General features: G+C 41.8%; 1 protein-coding gene and 1 long non-coding RNA gene across 2 annotated transcripts; one reads left to right on the top strand and one right to left on the bottom strand.

Moving 5' to 3' along the window:
• The first annotated feature begins 3,608 nt into the window (after positions 1-3,608).
• gnai1 (guanine nucleotide binding protein (G protein), alpha inhibiting activity polypeptide 1) lies at positions 3,609-20,133 on the top strand. The gene is made up of 9 exons (XM_051392415.1): positions 3,609-4,110; positions 11,080-11,122; positions 12,844-12,985; positions 13,373-13,530; positions 15,637-15,765; positions 17,087-17,216; positions 17,415-17,568; positions 18,209-18,436; positions 18,892-20,133. Exons 1-8 carry the CDS (start codon positions 3,993-3,995, stop codon positions 18,397-18,399), a joined length of 1,065 nt encoding a protein of 354 aa, XP_051248375.1. The 5' UTR covers positions 3,609-3,992; the 3' UTR covers positions 18,400-18,436; positions 18,892-20,133.
• Positions 3,932-6,233, bottom strand: LOC127358894 (uncharacterized). The gene is made up of 2 exons (XR_007882560.1): positions 5,904-6,233; positions 3,932-4,216 (listed from the first exon to the last, which is right to left on the bottom strand). It is a non-coding gene; the product is annotated as an uncharacterized LOC127358894 (long non-coding RNA).
• Positions 20,134-20,557: the final 424 nt, after the last annotated feature.

The raw sequence follows: 20,557 nt of genomic DNA, 5'->3' as shown, positions 1-20,557 counted from the left end.
TGGTGCACAGAGACGTAGTGCATAAAATAAAAGTTTATGTCTGAGGCCAGTCATGCTATCTTTGATTTGTTTCATTAATGTTTTATATTTTAATACTTGCTATATATTTGAATCCTCATTGACGTGAGCTAGGCCTATCAGTTCTGGATATCCAGAGACCTGGATGATGAAAACCTTCAAAGACATTTCAGTCTTATTACATTCTTTCCTGTTCTGTTTCTCTTGTCTCCTCTCCAATTTCTGCTCATCTCAGCTACAAGGTTACCAGACACAGAAAAAAGGAGGAATATATGAATTATTAAGTATATTCCCTCTGTGCAAAGACCGTAAGAAAAGCTTATCTGTATTTGTGGTTGTGTAGTTTCATGGGGGATATTAAAATGAATTGCCCTTTATCTGTCTTAAAGAGATTTCACAATGCTTATCTTGATTCATCATTGAGATGTACACTGATACTTGTGCTTGTGCACATGCTGATCGATTGATACAACCCTTCTTGGCAGACGCTTGGCAAAATGTCAATGCATGTGTTAAAGACATTCATGCAAACACACAGCCCTTCACATAACAAACTGAAGAACACATAGGGAAAAAAATGAACAACGCTGATTTGAAAATAAACCCCAGGGAGACAAATTATGTAAAAGACAAGTTGAAACCTAAAAATGAAGGACATAACATTACTCAAAAGTAAAAACCAGATTAAAAAGATGTAGTTTTTTTTTTATTATAGGTTTCTAATATCCAGAGGCAGCAAATCTCACAGTTTAGGGGCATAAAAACAAAAGGCACTCTCACCAGCCCTTTTATGGGACACATAAGGAACATTTAAAAAGAAAAGCATCTGGTTGGAACATAAAATTAAAGAAAGTCTACATCCTTCACCGCGCAGTTCTCATAATTCAACTGAATAGTGCCTTTCCTCCCACCCTGGTAAATGCATGTTTCTCTTAATATCCACATCCACTGCTTGCAATACAGGTTTACTGTTAGCCTAGCCTAAACCGTCATAACCCTAATGACATCACTATGACATCATAAGGGGTGTTAAAGAAGAAGACATTGCTTTCATAGGCTGTGTTGGCCCTTTAAGCCTTACAGCACTGTGTGGTGCTCTGCTGTGGGGTTGAGCACACAGTGTTATTCCCAGCCCTCATATACATACTGCTCTACAGCGCTGTGAAGTTACATTTTACCACCACTGGAGGGCAGCACCATCATTCCCTCGCCACTCACTGAGCATCCAGTGCAGAAGGCCTGCGTGGTCCATCCCTCCCAGACTCTCTGCCAAAGACCTGTCTCCGTCTATTTAAACAAACATTCTTGTTAAAACAGTTTGAATCTCACCTGACTGACTTTAATGTTGATCTTGCGAGCACAACGAAAACATTTTGAACTGGATTTCAGGTTGTGTGGGTCAACATTAGGTCTATAGAGGTCTGTTTCTCATGTCATTGATAATATTTATGTGAGTCTGTTCTATGTGTTTAAAAAGATTGACATATTTGGAGTCTGACAATGCACTTCTTGTAGAGATTGCAATGCAATAAAAGAGCAAGCAACAGAGGATAGATCCTACCAGATATCGCTGCCGTCCCGACTGCTTTGGACACAGAATTAATCAGTTTCTGTTCATCTAATGATGAATTTGGGGTTTTAAATATTAATAATGTCAATAATGTTTTATTGTTGTTTGTATTCTGGGTTTTAAAACATATAATATGTTATAAGTGTGCGTTTAACAAACCAGTTTTTCCTCATTCATCACCATGTGCACAGTTTACCATGTTTTCTCATGGTTTATTTCTTTATATATTTTAGTTTTCTTTTGCATAATGTGTACAGTTGCACACATAGATAGCCTCACCTAACAAATAATGTAGACAAATGAAAGTAAAAAGGGATTTTATAACGCTTAATATAAGCAGGAGTATATATAGGCATACATACACTGGCCCTTTCAAAGAACTCCATGTCTGTGGCATTTTCTGTGTGAGATAAAGTGACATAAGCTTTTTTTGCCTACGGGATACACCCTCTGGCCCTTGTAATCTCAAACCTGGAGAGGGCCTGGATGACAAAGAGGGAAACCTCCAGCCATCATTGGATTAGAATGGAAATGTCAACACCACAAATTTGCATGTTCTCCCAAAAAGCCACATTTGAAATGAAAATGAGATGGAAAGGAGATGTTTACACCGTGGGGGCTTGTGTGGAAGGTCTGTGTGAAGTGAACACCACCAACCTTTACACTGACTGTTGACTACTCGCACTTGACTTTGTCCGACAGGCTAAATTATTTAAACCACAAACAATGGTCATGTACAGTTGAATGGGTAGGGGAGGGGACAGCTATGGTTGGAGGTTTGGTTCCCATGGGAACGATACATTCTAGAAATGTAATTATAACCTGAGCAGGTAATGTAACATGATTAAAAAAGTATTAATATATGTATGTTATAGTGGGAATATACATAATATATTTTAATATAGCAGTTTAATAAAAACAAGGTAAATAAATAAGTTTATTTTATATTAAAATAAAAGTCACATTATATATAGTCCATAATGTGAAAATAATGAGTTTTTATTTGGGCAGCAGTGAGTAAAGTTATGGGTGTGCGGGTCTGACATGCATTCCGCTGTCAAGTAGCTTCCGTTTGGGCGTCTACCTTCAAAATAAAAGCGTCAGAATAATAAATTGTAAGGTTTGGTGTTTAATCGTCACAAACACAAGGTGAAATCTTGGCTTCGTGAAAACTGATGAAAAAACAAGAATATGTGCCCTCTTCTTTCCTGTAACAACTGCACATAATAGACTGAAAAGCATCCATTGGAATGACTGTACTGATTGTACATACATTTAATGTGTACATGTGTTATGTAATAATAACTGCAGTAGCCAAACATTTGACTGCCACAGTCAGCTATACTTTACAGGTGGGACATTTTTGTCCCCAGTACAGAGTTCCTTCATCTTTGATAATTAATAAGACTGAAAATAAGGCCAGGAGGAGGATTTCTATATTTTTATACAGTGTTATACGGGCATTTTGTCCAACCAATCTACTGTCCATTGTCATATAAAGATGTTTGACAGTAGATACTGATTTAGATAATGAAAATAAAGGGAGTATGACTTTTCACAAAGGTTCCCTGCCAGAATAAAATGTTAAAAGTTAATTTTGGTATTAATATATCACATTGGTACCATCGTCTTGCTGTGATTTTGTGTTTTCCAACCACTTATATGTGATTAGTGTGCTGCTGGTCTGGTATTTTGTCCATTAACAAAGATTTCCTGAAGTGTACAGTATTAGTCCAAATATTTTTTTAGTTTTAGAGTAGAAATGGGCTTTCAACACAGTATAGAAAATATTGCAGAGAATATTTGCAAAGATTAGTCCTTTTTTTATTAAGCGTATGGAAATGACTTATATCACACAAGATGAAACAATAAATAAATAAATAATTTTAAAAAAATGACAGTGTGGACATAAAAAATAAATTAATTGATATAATCAAAAAGTGAAATGAACAGCTTTATTGTGAAGAACCAGACCGGAAGTGTGATTGTTATTGCTTGCGGAACACACCGCGCTGCTCTCCAGTCGTGGGTCTACATTCAACACTGGTAGTCGCCGCCGCAACGAATGGAGGCTAACGGGTGGAAGACACATCATCAAGGAATTGTTTCGCTATCAACATAGCTTCCCCCCCGAAAGCAAGGAGGATTTTTTAAACCGAAAATATTTCACCGGACAGAAGAAACACTATTTTTTTTTTAAAAGTCGATTCGCTTCCCCTTCCCCGCCCGCCCCCGCCCCCCGAACAGATCAATTGCCTGTCATTTAAAAAAAAAAGGGCGTGTGTGTGTGTGTGTGTGCGGGGTGAAGGCAGTTTTAACCATTTAATGTGGGTATATATGGTGTTTTAGATTTTTGTTTTTGTACACACACCGTCTTGGGGGTCTGAAGGACACACAGTCGAGGATGGGATGCACACTGAGCACGGAGGACAAGGCGGCGGTGGAGCGCAGCAAAATGATCGACAGGAATCTGCGGGACGACGGGGAGAAGGCAGCCAGGGAGGTCAAGCTGCTGCTGCTCGGTAAGGAAAGGAGGAGAAGATGGAGAGAGGGAGGAGGTGAAAAGAGGAGGCGAGTGGGGGGGGTGAACTTCGGTGTGTTGCCCCGACACACAGGGGGCAACTCACCCTGCCGTGGAAAAAAAAACAAAAAACCCCACATTAGTGTCGGTTAATGTTTCCGTTAGTGGTCATTTTGAGGTGGTGTCAGTTAGGAAGTGTCAACTCCGGTTCACAGAATGCAACATACCGAGTGTGTTGGGGGGAAATAGTCCAAAATATGAACTATAATGTCTTTATTTGAGGGTTTTAATGTCATTTTATTTCAAATTTGTCGTCAGAATTACATACATGGCAAGTTTTTTCTTTTCTTTCCCCCCCCTCTGTTGTTGGCATTAGCTCCATTCAGCCGCCTCTGTAGACCATTTGTATTGACTAAATCCTTTCAACAATGCCACATTTCCTCTCGTCTAGTCCAGTGCAATGCAGTGAAAATAGGCCTATGGCTCATTAGGGGCCCAGGCCCTGACTCAATGTGACTGAAAACTTTGTTGAGTCCACTCATTTTGGGATGTTTTTGTTTTTTAAAATGCCCAACCCCTTTGCTTTTGAATTAAAAGTTGAACCTAAGGAGAGGCTGAATAGGGATCTTTTCTTTTTTTCTTCATTATCATATTATCCACAGTTTGGCTGTACCTCAGAGCCAAATTGTACGAACCTGTTGACTTGCTCTAAAGTTCAAGAGTAGCACTCACACAGAAGTGTCTGAAAAGGGCAGGCGTCTTGCGCAACGAATGCAGGAAATTACAATAATGAAGTAGAAAAAAATTCAGTCAGGAGCTTCGTCAACATGAGATCAAAATAGCAGCAGCCATTTAAACTGAAATGCCGCTGATCAACTTAAATAACTGAGCAGTTGCAGTACATGACGTACTGGTATAGAGATACCTCATAACCCTTTCATTACTCTCAGCCAATAGCCAATTTTGGCTGACCTTTATGTACTGAATCATTGTTCTCTTGGTGTCTGAGCAGTGCCTTGCAATCAACCACACGCTATTATTTTGGTAAATTGATACATCCCTTTTAAAATCAACCACAAAATTGTATTATGAATGGCAAAAGTGCACCCACTGAAGTCTTTTATACTTCATTATTGTAATTCCTTGCTTTAATTACACATGCTTTGTCACGTCATTGCCCCTGTATGCACAATTATGTGATCTGCTTTCATTTAGAAGCTGGCCTCGGTTAAATTAATGGCATTTCTTACATGTTGGGAAACACTGTTATCCTTGTAAATAGAGACTGTAGGTGAAAAACTTTTCCATCAGTCCCCTGGCTTTGGGAAATGTTGACATGCACACACATGGTATGTGGGTTACCAGGACACGGGAGTCTAAAGCCAATACCAATATGAGGCAAACACCTGACAGAAGGCACACAATAAGCGCTGTTAGAGGCTTGTGTGGACAGATTTGTGAACCAGAACAAGATAAACAGCCTTTCGTCATGTTCTTTTACATGATTTAGCAACACTTGTTCTACCATTCTCACTAGCGTCCATTGGCTCACGCATCAAAAGTGCACAATCTTTACATTTCTTGGGAACTGTATAGCACTGAGTGTGACCTAAGTGTGGTTTTGTCTGAACAAGAATGCACATATTTTCCTTCTAAAGGTAGACCGCATTCCTCAGGTGCTCCGAGGCCAGATGGGACTTGCTGATTGAAAGAGGACAAGTAAGGTCAAGTTTTCTGCTATGCTGCTGTAGGGCGGGATATGAGTTTTCATCGGCCGTTGCTCCTGACACAAACCTTGTGGCGCTCCCTGGTTTATTTGGGGAGAGTAGCTGTCCTTGTCGTGACGGTCGTGCGGCCCCACGCGTGGTTGCGTTGGCACGGTTTCCTGCCATTTGTATTTGATCCACTCAGCGTGATAGACTCTTCAGGTTGCTGCCTGGAGTGACACACAGACAGGCCGGAGAAAGGAAAACAGGGCCTGTAAGATGAGAGCACTGCTAATGACTGAAGCATTAAATATGAAAAAGCTCCGCCGCAGAGAGGCAAAGAGGTGGGGGGTTGGGGCTGAGTTAGGAGTTTGAGTTGTTTACCTCGCAGATAAACAGTTACTGAAAATCTACTGGTTTGTAGTTGTTGATTTGCAAGCAGTTCTGGTGCGTACTTTTTTCCAAACACACCCTGTCAACAAAAGGCAAAAAGTCAACAAACCGTGTGGCTTGGGTAGTAAAAGGCTGGCAGGGCAGTAAAGATGTGTGCTGCATGCCACCAGAGTCTTTTGTGTATCACGTGGAGGTGACCCCTACCGAACAGATATTTGTGTATACAGCAAACCTCTGGCGAGTTGGTGAACAGGTTAATGTGGTGACTACCTGGTTCTTCCGATGCTGTCTTTAATTGTTAATCATGGGCTTACGCTCGCTCCACTGGCTTGAAATCATTACGCTTACGGAAAAAAAAAAAAGTAAATTTGCATGAAAAATGATTTGAATCTGCTGGCAGGCTCAGGTGTCTTTTTGTAGAGAGAGGGAATGTGATCCTTCTTTTTTTTTCATCCTGAAAACTGAATATATTTCTCATTTAGCTCTCAGTCTTTATTTGGCTCTCATTTTATTTCCATCATCTCCAAGACCCAATTATCCTACTATTCATATCTACGTGCTAAAATAGATTACAATCTCCTCAGCCTAATTACTCTTTCTATAGCTGTCGTGCAACTGTGGGAAGATTTTATTAATAATCCCTAGCCTTTGTCTAACTTTTGTCATTGTTCTCTCTCTGATGTTTTCCATATTGTTAAAGTTATGTAACCACATTGCCAAACATGCAGTGCACCATGGCCGTGTCACTCATCTTAGAGACTGGGAGGGGGGCGGGGGGCTCTCACAGTGAATACGGACAGTTAAATTGCTCACGTTCCTTTATCGCTGTAAGCATCATTGGACATCTCCGTGAATAGTTCAGTGTGTGTGTGTGTGTGTGTGTGTGTGTGTGGGAAACAATCTTTTAGCTATCGACCTGCTTGTTGGCAGATCGATCCCTGTGGTCATTTCCCCCCGGTGAGTAGCGCTGCTTCGGAAGGCTCCTGGAATCCTTCACGAGTGACTCATACTTAAATCCCCTCAGAGGGAGAGGAAGGAAGAAAAAAAAAAAGAAAAGAAAGAGGAACTGGATAGCGAGCGAGAGGAACAGTATATCATAAAGGGACGAAGAAACAGAGAAGGTAAAAGAGGAAGAGGGGTGCACATGATGGGATGAGGGTGTAAAACAGGGAGAGCGAGACGGGGGGAGCTGGATGGTGTTGCGCTCATGTTGCTAATGTGGCATCACTAATGCGGTTACCACATTGTGCCAAACTTCATGAGCCCTACTCAAGTCCTTGGACCTCCTGAACCTACAGAAATGTATCTGCATGCCATTGGTATGACCCAAAAAGCCAGCACTGAACCCCCAGCGAATGAGGAGCCCGAAAAAAGAGACATCTTTACTTTCTTTGGTTGGCACGCAGGCGCCTGAGAATTAGCAGCGACGTATGATAAATCTATGAATGGAGCAGGGCCAGGCACGGGTAGCCATTTTAATCACGTTTGTCTCCACACTGCCATTGTTCTAAAAACCTTCCTTGTCTCCTGCTGCCTTCATACTTAGTGGAAGATCAACCAGGGGGAGCTCCAAGAGGAAAAGATGTGCTTGCGGTTGGTAGTTAGAAACAGCTCTGTTCTCTCCATTTTCACTGGAGCGGTTAGCTTGTATTTTCCTAAAATAGTTTGAACCGCTAGAAACAGAAACCAGCTGCTCCAGTGGTTTTCAGTCTATAGCTGTTTTGGGGTGGGCGTATCAAAGCTGTGGGTGTGTAACATGACTCTGCATGAGGGCCCATAGGTCAGGCCTGTGGTGCTATGCAACCCTTAAAGGTCTGTGTGTGTGTGTGTGTGTGTGTGTGTGTGTGTGTGTGTGTGTGTGTGTGTGTGTGTGTGTGTGTGTGTGTGTGTGTGGAGAGAGAGAGAGAGAGAGAGAGAGAGAGTCAAAATCAGGACGCCTGTGTGTTTTGTGTTCCTCAGACCTAGAGACTCTGACAGGATCCACACCCTAATGATATCACTGGTGTTGAGAGGTCGGAGCCAAATCACTTACATAAACACATAGCTCAACATCTCATTGATTATAATGGAGACTGCAAGGCTTAATTTATGGTATTCATCCAAATATTTTTTTTTTTTTACCATTGGAGCGCTTAGAGTTAGCATGCAGGCTTATTGCTGTAGCAGTCGTGCCGCTGGTTTCAGTTTCTGCAGACTCGTGCTGTGTTTCTGCAAGCGTTCGGCGCTACGACCAGCAGTGGCGAAAGATTGCTCTGACACAACTTTGCCGCAATTACAGTAGATTCCCATAGTGATTCATCATCAACGTCAGTGTTTATTTTCTCTCGGTGATCACAAAATCCAAATTATTTCTCAACCGATGTGATTCACCTCATGATATCATTTCCACTGAACTTCAGCAGCAGTACATTCAGATGTCATCGAAATTAACGGCCCCTTTTTAAATTAAAATTTGAAAGGAATTTCTTCTCCTGTTTTGGTGAAAATTGTGACATAACTATTTTCTGATTGCTGTGAGTAGGGCTGAAATTAACGATTATCTTCATTGTTGATTAATCTGGTGATTATTTTCTAAATTTCATAACTATTTGCTCTTTGAAACGTCAAGAAATGGTGAAAAAAAGTCCAGGTGACGTCTCCAAATGTCTTGTTTTGTCCGACTGACAGTTGAAACCCCACAGATATTCAGTTTAGAGTGACATGAAATAGAGAAAAGCAGCTAAAATCAGGAAATGTTTGGCATTTTTCCGAGATAAATGACTGAAAAAATGAATAACTTACAATAAAAAAAAGTTGCTGATACATTTTCTGTTGCCTAATCATTGCAACTCGAGATGTGTGGTTTTGTATTCTCTGCTCATAACACCTTGTTAATAAAGAACCCTTTTGAGCAAACAAAGCCATAAAAATGCCATAGAGACCACTGAGAAGTCACATTACTAGCAGTTAGCTAGTAAAGTTTCCTTTATGAGGAGGCTACTTCAGTGTGAGCTCATAGCCCGGCCTGAATTGGATTCTCATGTGTCCCACATCGAGAGGCACTGTGTCGGTATGTGAAGTGTCTTTGGCACGGTGAAAATGGCTCTCGGGCAGGCAGAGGGCTGCAATGTGCCAGCTCACCGGGCCAGCCGTGCCCAGTCGAGCAGCGTATCTGCCGTCTGTGTGCCGGTCCCATGGGGACTCGCACAGCCAGTGTTTTGGCCTCAGAGCACAGGGAGCTGCCACTGTACCGTCTCCCCCCCTCCAGGGCGCTCCAGCACCCGAGTGGTGACGCATAATTAAAATAATGTGTCCTCAGGTGATTCTCATCCAATTATAGTGAAGGTGAAGTGCCAGGGCTGTACTATCAGCACGCAGTTATCGCTGAGAGTAAGTTTGTAGGAATTCATACAGATAGTGTGCACACTGCAGCAGGATGCATATATAATGTATTCATTTTCTGTTACATTTTTTATTAATAATGCTCAGGGAGAGCTGTTACTTACAGCATGAAGCAGGCTCAACTACAAGTGGCATGTGTCAAATGTATTTGCAACATCAAGCGAAAGTGGAACTAGATTAGGGGGATGATTTTTCTTTATGCACAAGTAAACCATGTTGTCTCAGCTGACAGCATCACGAGGTAACGCATAATGGTAGATTTCATGTACTATTCCACTTCCCCTTATTCTGCTGTTTCTAGAGCTGAGAGACGAGCTGGGGGTGTTTACTCTGGGAATAGTCACTCTCAAGTGGTTTGAAAGATCTTCCCTAGTGGCAGAGGGCTGTTACGTCAGTGACAACTGGCCAATTGCCTCGCTATAGCCAAGCCTCGGCTGCTGTAACATGAGGACATTGAGTGCACTTTAGGAGATCTAATGTAGTTTATGGTAATAGCCATTAGAGGGCAAGAGTCTTAATGATTGTGGCTTATGAGGACATCCCAGATGGCTTGGATTGGTAAAATAAAAATGAATAAATAAAAGGGCACTTCCAAGTGACTGGTTACGGGGACATCAAGTACAGTAGAGGGGGAAAAGAGCAGCAGATGCATAATGCATAACGGTCTCGGTGGAAGCCAACATGTCGCACACACGCTTACAACCACAAAGCCTCCTCAGGTGACTGCGGCCCCACTCCAGAGATGTCCTGGATATAACAAGAGCAGTTGCCATGGCACTGTGACGTTTGAGAGGTCCACAAAGCAAAAGCCGCGCTGAAAGTCTGGTTCCCTTTATGCTCGCTCCGTCTCTCCCTCCACCATTTTCATCACAGTAATCAATTGTCTCAACTACAACCCCTTCAATCTAATTAGTTGCTGCTGCCAAGTGCCTGCCCATTCTGAAGTGACACTTTTTTCTTCGGCACTTCACAGCACTGTCAATAATGATCTATTCTATCCTTAGTGGCGAGCCACGCCAAGGCCACGAGCCTCGATGATGTAAAGTTTTTACTGATAAAATTCCAAACACACAGTTTTGTCAGATAACAGTAAACAAGGGCTTAGCAACCGAACTAGTGTATTAGGCTGGAACTGCCCTGAGCAGAGGCCAACCCAGAGGACTCCTTTTAACTTAAACACTGAAGTCATACACAGACCTCAGGTTACGCACACACACACACTCATGCTCTTGTTTCTCAGTTCCCCTTTGATTGAGGTGGTTTTGCTCTGGTTTCATTTTCATGGTTCCTCGTCATGCCATTCGGCCACATCACAGGAGGATCACTGTATAAAAGGTTGTAAGTGCTATTTTAAAACTGAGCAGATAAAGGAAGTGAGCTGGTTGACTTAAGCATTAAAAATGCATATGAAAAAACATTTCAGCTTGTTTCAGGCAACATTAACTTGTTGAAATATTTACACTCTCATTTTCCTTCTCTGTCTTTTCCAGGTGCCGGTGAATCAGGGAAAAGTACGATTGTCAAGCAGATGAAGTGAGTTCATTTTGCTGCTGTTGCATCTTATCATTCTGCTCACTGAACAATCAAAACAAACTTTTCTTCTTCTTCCAGTGTATGAACAATGACTTCTCTCATCAGATATGCGTAATGGCACTGAGAGTATTCATTTTCCACAACACAAACAGTGTCAAACACCTATCGTGCTTTTATAGCGTCTCTCTGGGTAATATTACGCTCTGTGAATTGCAGTACAAACAAGCACCATGCATAATGGATCATCAGGACAACCTAGCAGAATACATTAATATACACTCTACCTATACATCATCCACGTGTGTGTGTGTGTGTGTCTCCTGAATATGAATGATATTCTTCATAAAAATCCTCATGGATACACTCATCAAACAGTAGACGTGGCAGCAGCTATACAGCTACGATATGGCTTTTCTATTGGTTCTCTTCCTGTGAAGGATGAGATGTTAGAAAGTGAGAAATGTTACTTTACTCACAGTGAACAGTCATGAATCAACAGAATGCCAGTGAGAGATTTCACTGTACAGTATCTGTCTGATTTAAGGAAATGATTTACTGTACAGTATATACTTATTGTAGCATAATACAGCTGACAGATTACATGTACATGTTGTTAGCTGGTGAAAGTTGCTTATTTATGCTCTTTTGTCCTATCTTTATCTTATAATGAATGTATTTTTCTTGTCACAATCCCACTAAAGGCCAAACCAACAATGAATTGACCTAACTAACAAATAGAGCTGAGACAATTCAAACAATCGATTAGTTTATTGATAGAAAATTATTCCTGTTTTTAATCAGTCAGGACCTTTAATCAGGAAAAAATGTAGGTAACTGTCACATCTATCTATTTTCTGACATTTTGTAGACCAAACAAATCGTTAATTAATCAAGAAAGTAACAGGCAGATTAATCCATAATGAAAATCATTGTTAGTTGCAGCCCTATTAACAAGATTTTCGTCCAAAAACTAATAAAAACATCACTGAGCCACACTGGCTGCAGTGGGTGACATGTTCCTTCATTATAATAAATATGGGCTCTTAAGTTTTATTTTGAGTCGATCCCACATTCACTGGCCTGCTGCCATAAAAACTCTCTAGCACACTCCATAGCTGAAAATATCCCAGAGCAAATGTATGTATGTGTTCCCAGCTGTTTTAGAAACGTATCAATTATTCAAAAAAAATAATTAAATAATACATATTTGTAGAATAAATATCTTCAGTAGGAACAAGTGAGTGAGTCAGAAAGTATTGAGAGATGGACTAACACATTCTTGGTGTTGTGCTTTTTTTTTTTTTTTTTTTTTTTACAGGATTTGATCATTCATGGGATGATAAAAGTGTAGAATAACTCCAGCCTCTGTGTAAGACAACAAATTATTAATTAAGCTTCATCTCCCTGGATGACCGTGATTAAAGCAGCCGGAAATGAGGAGCATAGAGATCAGTGCCGTTGTGGCCTGGCAATATTTCTGCAGACGTTGCAATGAGCATGTACGATCAAAGTATTAGAAAAAGATATTGAATAAGAGCGGAGAAAGAAAATGAGTCATTTCTAAGAAAGCTGGGGAGAATTGTCCATGAAAAGACGAGTTTTCTGTCTGTGATGGTAGCGTTTTCAGTTGCTGTCGTTTGTCCCCGCATCAGCCAACATTTTTTTGCAAAGCAGGAAATGACCCGATCGCTGACCACATTCATCCCCCCTTTTTTCTGCAGGATCATCCACGAGGCGGGCTACTCAGAAGAGGAATGTAAGCAGTACAAGGCTGTGGTCTACAGCAACACCATCCAGTCCATCATCGCCATCATCAGAGCCATGGGGCGCCTCAAGATCGACTTTGGCGATGCTGCAAGAGCTGTGAGTGATAGAGGGGAGAGAGAGAGAGGAGTGTAATTTTGGTGGGGTGTAGAGTAGAGACCTGAATTGAGTTTGTGGTGTTGGAAAACAAGCGGGTACTGACATTGAATAGCCAGAAAACAGTCTTGGGAAAGTAGTCTTCGCTCTGAATGTAGTAAAGATTTCAGAGGCCTTTTCAGGTTGTCTAAAAGTCATTTGAAATATACAGCAATGTGCTAGATAAAGCAGGGGAAGTAAACTGTTTGATTAGCAGCTGTCTCTAAAATGTCTTTAGAACCCTGTGACTGAGATTTCAGCTTGGGAGCAGATTGATGTTAATTGTAATGGCGGCGTAATGACTTTGATGGTTGATTTATGATATTGACATCAACGCCACTCCTCTCCCAGGACGACGCACGGCAGCTGTTTGTGCTGGCGGGCTCAGCGGAGGAAGGCTTCATGACGGGAGAGCTGGCCGGTGTCATTAAGCGGCTGTGGAAGGACGGAGGTGTACAAGCCTGCTTCAGCCGCTCCCGCGAATATCAGCTCAACGACTCGGCAGCATAGTGAGTCACAAGGGCACGCACACACACACACACACAAACAACCGAGGTAACAGTTGCAGGGTTTGCCAAAACTGTGAGTCATCCAGTGAAAAGACTCAATGGTCCTCCACACACCAATTTATGTCAACAACTTTTAACGACAGCGTCTTCCACGTCAGATGACCAGAGGCCCCAAATTACTGTCATTCCACTGCAAACACATAGAAAGCTGCTGCCACAACTAGCCAAACACAAGTTGTCCCAGCCTTCAACTACACTCAGGGAGCAGAAAGCTACAGTACCATGCATCTGTCTGGACTTTTACACTGTCAATATTTGCCCTCCTCTACAAAGCCTGACGAGCAGTGGCTGGAAAGACTATTTAATCTTTGACCTCACTCCTCAGTACAAGTACATTTGCCACATGCTAAAAAAAACAAATGTGCAGAAAAGGTTAACTGTTCGATTCTTTTCCTTGCCCAGCCTGAATCTTTTATAGATTGTGCAAGAGCCCTTGGTGTCGAAACAAATGATATCATCACAAGGCAGCTCCTGTGTTTTTAGGAGAAAGGACTTCCCTTTGTCTTACTGCTGCAGAACAAACATCAGCGGTTACGTCGCAGGCCAAGGGAGCTGCAGTTGTTGGCCATTTTTCTAATTGGCTCCTCTAATCCTGCTGTCCAGGGGCTTTTCATGAATAGGAAACACCATTGCTTAAACCTTGTGTTCTGTTTTTTTACTCCACTTAATTCGTTGGAAAACAAACAAAAGGCTTGTTTGCGTGGAGGGGAGATTACTTGTGTTTGTCTGGTAGCAACTAGAGGTCACTAATCTCTTTCCCTTGTAATTTATCAGCAGTAACCTTGAGGTATTAGCTTGGGCCGTAATACACCCACAGGGTTGAAAATGTAGGTTTATGTGTGACATCCTGTACGAGTACAGCCCGTGTGCCCATTCATTGGCAGCAAATATGAAAGCTGTGAGCAGGCTAGACAGGAAATGAAAAATGAGGAAGAGTTCATTCAAACGCACATTAAGGTGAGTCTGACAAAGTCTCTGTAACTCTAACATACTTACATAGGTCCATTTTAATATGAGGGAAAAATTACCAGTAGAAGTTACGGTTGGACATTTAAGTGGGCAAACTCACAGTACATACAGCTGTCTCTTAACACATTTTTAAAAGTTTCGATGGTTGCAATAGCAGTACGATGAGCAGAATTAAGTATATGTTGTTTTAGTCCGGGCTGCTGTGCAAAATTTGGGGAAATTCTGTGTATGGGTGTTAATAAGGAGAAAGAAAAACTTTTTTTAAAAAAGCTTAAATAAAATAAAATTATAGAGAATGAGCAAAATTCTATAAATATTTATCCATTGTCTATACCTGAATGTTGCAATTCATGACCAAAGGAACACTAGAGTCTAGAGCAAGCGTTAATGTGGGACAGCACCCTGGACAGATGGCTCTCCCATTACAGGACTAACAGAGACTGACAAACACTTTCACACTTGCATGCAGGGAGTTTCCAATTCAGCTGCATCTAGGACTCAGAGAGGAACACGGAGGAATCCACTAAACACAGATAAAACCATGCACTGACACGCCAAAGAAAATACCAGGGCTCAGGTTAAAACCCAGGACCTGATGTCTGTGAGGCGAGCTATAGCCTAACCACTAAGCCATCAATCCATTACGTCTAAATTTACCACAGGCAAATGACACATCCTGTAAGTGCGTGATCAGCTTTTTAGCGTCACGTAATTTTATTAGGACTTTAAATGTCAAAGTTTATAATCTTCTGCGGGCATGTCCTAATTGTAGTCATCTGATAGATGCCCAACTCATTTTATTGTAAGATGTTGTTCCGCAAAGAAGTAAACAGTTTGAAAACAGGTTTCAAAGGTTGAATCATGACTTGTTTTCAGTCTGAAATATGGGATCCAACCTGGTTTATTGCTGAGAATGCGCTGGGAGTTGTTTGTTCAACTGGCAGTTGCACCCTCGACCTTGATTTTTCAGACACATTTTCTCCCACTTGTTCCCCTCCTGCTCTCTTTTCTCACTCCCTTTTCTTCTCTCCCCGACGTTTTTTGTTTTCCCTCCTTTTCTTTGTGTCTTTCTCTCAGCTACTTGAACGATTTGGACAGGATATCCCAGGCCACCTACATCCCAACTCAGCAGGATGTCCTGAGGACCAGAGTCAAGACCACAGGCATTGTGGAGACGCACTTCACATTCAAGGACCTGCACTTCAAGTGAGAATTTCTCCACTGTAACAACTGGCTTACACTCAGCATGTTTTACATGATGGCTTAATTAGCTTCCCTTCCTGTTCCTGACTCATTCACTGCCATAGAAATTCCCTTTTGTACATGTACAGCTGTAAGTTGTGACACAGTCTGTGAAGGTGTTGTGGGCATCAGCGATGACTCAGTTATGGCCGAGAGACAGGAAGTGGGGGAAGCAAGCCTGATGATCATGATACCAGAAGTTTTTTAGCCGATGCCGGTGTGATTGAAATTCGGCCACAAACGGAAGAGAGAAGGATCATGTCATGTGGTCCAAAAACACAACCACAGATACAAAGCCTTATCACTGAGAAAGAAACTGACTGATAGAAACAGAAACAACAAACAACAAAAAGAGTAGACAGTCACGGTGACACACTGTTACTGTCACTGTTACAACACATTACAGTAATTCTGTCACATCTGTGTAATGTAGGAATTACACAGATGTGGCAAGCCAGCTCAAAAGCAAAATATTTCTTCTCCATGGTCCAAACAGTTTAATGACTTGGTTGCTGCGAAGGTAAACGGATGAAAGAGGACCGACCTGCTGAGCCAGGATGTCAGTCTTTCACATGTTTCGACAGGTTAACTTCTTGTATTTGATCACTGATTATAAATTGATTATTTTCTTTTGACAAAAAGGAGCTATTAAGGGAGTTAAATGAGGCTTTTGCCGCAATCTCTAAACGTGCCACAGCTACATGTTTTATATAGTGTCCCTTTTGAATCTGATTCAGGAGTGCTCTTCATAGTTGGATTTGCTTGTCTAGAAATTGTCTCTGACTGTGAGGAATGAATGAAGATATATATACACCATACACCACTTGTCAAGCTCATGGCTCTTTGGTGTGCATTTTGTCAGAATGGCCCTACATTAAACACTTTAACCCTACATTAAACACTTTAAAGCAAGCAATATGGCCCTACATTAAACACTTTTATACCTTTTCGACTGAGCAAATGGACTGCAAGCACAGAACAAAAGCTTAAAGTCTGTTCTTGCTCTGCTGTTACTGAGTGCGCAGTTAAGTATAGGCATACTGAATACTTGACTATTGTCTGCACTGCTCATATTTTATCAGTTATTTTCAAGTAACAATAGACAAAGAATTTCTTTCCTTCTTTTTATCACTTACTGTCATCACTAAACCCCGCAGCAAGACCAGAGCAGTCACAGCGACTCTTCCACGGTTATTTTTGTCTCTGGGTTTCATAAACACTGCTCACTACCCTATTATGTGTGCATGTATGTATGTTTACATGTTTTCTTCTTTCCTCCCTCCAGAATGTTTGATGTTGGCGGCCAGCGGTCTGAGAGGAAGAAGTGGATCCATTGCTTTGAGGGCGTGACCGCCATCATCTTCTGCGTGGCCCTCAGCGACTATGATCTGGTGCTGGCTGAGGACGAGGAGATGGTGAGTGCTTCAGCCACTGATTCATGAAAGAACATAATACCAAGCGCTCTGCGTTTGTACACAGCGGGAACATTGTCTCCATTTACTGGAATCGTGATGGGTCATAGAAGCTGAGATTGAAGGATAGGTTTCCTGTTTTGTTTACGAACCAGTGAGCGAAGCATAGAGATCAGCATCATCTTCCTCTTTCCCTGTTAGAACCGGATGCACGAGAGTATGAAGCTGTTCGACAGCATCTGCAACAACAAGTGGTTCACAGACACCTCCATCATCCTCTTCCTCAACAAGAAGGACCTGTTTGAGGAGAAGATCAAGAAGAGTCCTCTCACCATCTGCTACCCGGAATATGCTGGTAAGACAGGCGGCATTTAACACTAAGTCTTCTGAAAGGCCCATTCATTATTTTCATTTTAAGAAATAAGCCTGATAATGAGGAATGTTTTCACTACTTGTTTATGAAGTCAAAGTTGGTTAGCTTAGTTTAGCTTAAAGTGCTAGCCTGGCACTATCCAAAGGTAACAGTCCTCTCCTACCGGTACCTCTAAAGGTAACTAATTATCACATTGTAAATAATTAGTGTAATCTGTATAAAACCAAAGTGTAGAAACCACAAGTTGTGGTTTTATGGAGGGCCGGCGGCAGTCTTTTTATTACTGTACGTGATTTTGGCAAGCAACAAGAAGAGACTTCACAAGGTGCTGCTCCCAGCCAAGAAACAGTTTGGCACATGACCTACATTAAACCACATCTCGCCCCTTTACGCTTCTGTTTTTCTAAGAATTGAAGAAAGCAGAATGGTGTTAATGAATGAGCCTTTGTCCAACTTTTCTGTGCTTTGATATGTAAGCATATGATGATGCTCCACTTTTAACAAGAACAAGCAGAATACCTAGTTAGCAGGATGAAGCCCAGCCATGACACTCAGTCCTCACGCTGTCGCCTGTGTTGGGACTTCCTGACTATTTCACTTCCCGCCTCTCGTCTTTTTCCAGGCTCCAACACGTACGAGGAAGCAGCTGCCTACATTCAGTGTCAGTTCGAGGACCTGAACAAGAGGAAGGACACCAAGGAGATTTACACCCACTTCACCTGCGCCACAGACACCAAGAATGTGCAGTTCGTCTTTGACGCCGTCACCGACGTCATCATCAAGAACAACCTGAAAGACTGTGGTCTCTTCTGAGGACAATGACAGTGAAGATGACAACCTTTTTTTCTTGGTAAGGAACTCTTAATCACTTAATCCTTTTAACAATCAGAGCTCAGCCGAAGTCCGGGTGTAGGGAATAGCACCAGGATGTTGTTGAAGTGACTGAGGAAAAGCATGAGAGCCTGGTTTAAGTGTGTGCCTGCATTAGCTTTTCTCTTTCAAATGTGTTCAACAAATTGGCTTCAAACGGTTTGTTTCCAGTGCTCAAGCATTCAGAATTATGAAGGAGCCATAGCTGGAGTGGACCACAGTGATACGGCGTAATCCATCAATATAAAACGCTTAATTTAATCACTGATTCGCTGAAATCGCTGCCTTCTTTTATCAAAGGCTTAAATACATTTTCTGCTCCATTTAGATGTTTATGAAATGATAGCAGCAAGGTCAAGCTCTCTAAAACCTCTCTTTATAACGGCTCTGACCCATCCCTCCTCCCCCCCTCCCCCCCCCCCTTTCTGTCCTCAGGCAGTGGAGCCAGTTTATTGTGGCATCTTTGGTGGGGAAGATGAGAAGAGTCGGGAGGATCAGTCACGGACCAGTGCTGTACTATATGCCACTTTTAACAGCTTTATTTATGTTTTTGTCTTGGAACATTTAAAACTAGCGTTACAGCATTTGTGTAGGATGTTTGTATCATTGTAAAAGCGTCACCGCAAGACTTTTCTGCACATTTTTATTTAAATTTACTTTGTATTTTGTTTTTAATTTTGAGATTTATGCTGTTCCTTCTGCCGCTGTCTCTGGAAAAGGAAACTTCGCTATTGGTGGAAAATGCTCCTTTTCTTCCTTCCCTACAACCAAAAGGGAAGAAAAGGGGTACAACATTGAGTCCAGTTTGTTGGTACTTGTGCCTTCGCATGCCTTTTATTGCGGTCGTAGTCCCAATGCTTGTTCTGTTGCCTGCTGAATTGTTCTAAACATTAAGAGGTAAACTGTTTTCATATGTTAGTGTCCATGCTATCTTCTATGTGCACACCACTGAGCTATCGGGAGGAGGAAGATTTCCCTCTGGTCTAAAGGTACATGGGTCTCCATGGTGACCCACATGTAGCCTCCACAGTCCCCTACCCACATCCTCCCCCCACCCGCCATGACAATGGAAGGCCTACTGGCCGATCACGCAGTACAATACTGAGATGTATATTGTTACATTCACCCCAAAGATCTGGGGTTCTGGTTTTTAAACAGTGTACAAAATATCCATTCTTCCCAACCATTCGGAAAATGGTAAGTTGAGGCATTGAGCTCATAATACACTCAAGTGTTTAAAGTACAAAGACCAGAGTAGGCACATTTTAATGTATATTTTAATGTATTTGGAGGAGAGTTTTGGGAGTTTTTGGTGTTAAGGAGAGGAAAAACTGAACCACAGAAAACATGGTTGTAAAGGTGAGGATGACGTCTGAAATGTTTTAAGGTTCAGACATCGTTCTTGGATCCTGTCTAATGATGGTTTAAGAGTAGAGGCGCTGCTACAGGATCCACGACGCCTTTCATTCAGGTGATGGAAACTTAAGATGGTCAAGGAGCCTGGTCTGTGATGTTAGATCAGTACTACTTTGCCAAGATGAGTGATGAATACGGTCCTGGGTCTGTTCATATAAGGAAACTGCCACAACTGTCATTGTATGTGTATGTTCTCCACGGATGGAGAATCTTTGTAGACTCATCTCCCTTATTTTGCTAATAAAAACCATTTACAAACCACATGGAGTTGCTGTATCATTACACATAAATCTATCTTCAACATGTAATGAAGCGTTAATTAAAGCTAAATGACTGGACTATTAATAAGCTGCTAAAGCACAAAGCAGGATACATTACTCTCCTCCCCTTTACAGTGTCTTCCATCTTTCATTTAAATGCCATGCTATCACATGCCCTCCTAAGGCATAAATACCACTACTATTTCTGTTCATGAGCAGAGAGGGTTTCCTCCTAAATATGCTCAATATCCTGGATCTGCAATGCAAAATCCAGTTTATCAGAAGATGCTTTTATCAGTAATAAGTCACACACTCGTGCTTTGATGCTTCTGTATTCATGTAGTCGGGGCTGTGCGCTGTGTCACATCTTCGTGAATGGCATGCTTGCCACACAGAGCAGGCACTGTTAGGCATCCCTTATGCAT

The sequence above is a fragment of the Dicentrarchus labrax genome, unplaced genomic scaffold, assembly GCF_905237075.1.
Source record: "Dicentrarchus labrax unplaced genomic scaffold, dlabrax2021, whole genome shotgun sequence".
Lineage (NCBI taxonomy): Eukaryota > Metazoa > Chordata > Actinopteri > Moronidae > Dicentrarchus > Dicentrarchus labrax.
Note: the sequence above shows the minus strand (reverse complement) of the source record. Positions and strands in the feature narration are given on the sequence as shown.

What these genes read in the sequence shown, in the direction of transcription:
- gnai1 (XM_051392415.1), top strand. Translation starts at nt 3,993, where the DNA reads ATGGGATGCACACTGAGCACGGAGGACAAGGCGGCGGTGGAGCGCAGC. An exon ending in GGTCAAGCTGCTGCTGCTCG is followed by an intron (nt 4,111 to 11,079) that starts GTAAGGAAAGGA and finishes TGTCTTTTCCAG; the next exon opens with GTGCCGGTGAATCAGGGAAA. An exon ending in ACGATTGTCAAGCAGATGAA is followed by an intron (nt 11,123 to 12,843) that starts GTGAGTTCATTT and finishes TTTTTTCTGCAG; the next exon opens with GATCATCCACGAGGCGGGCT.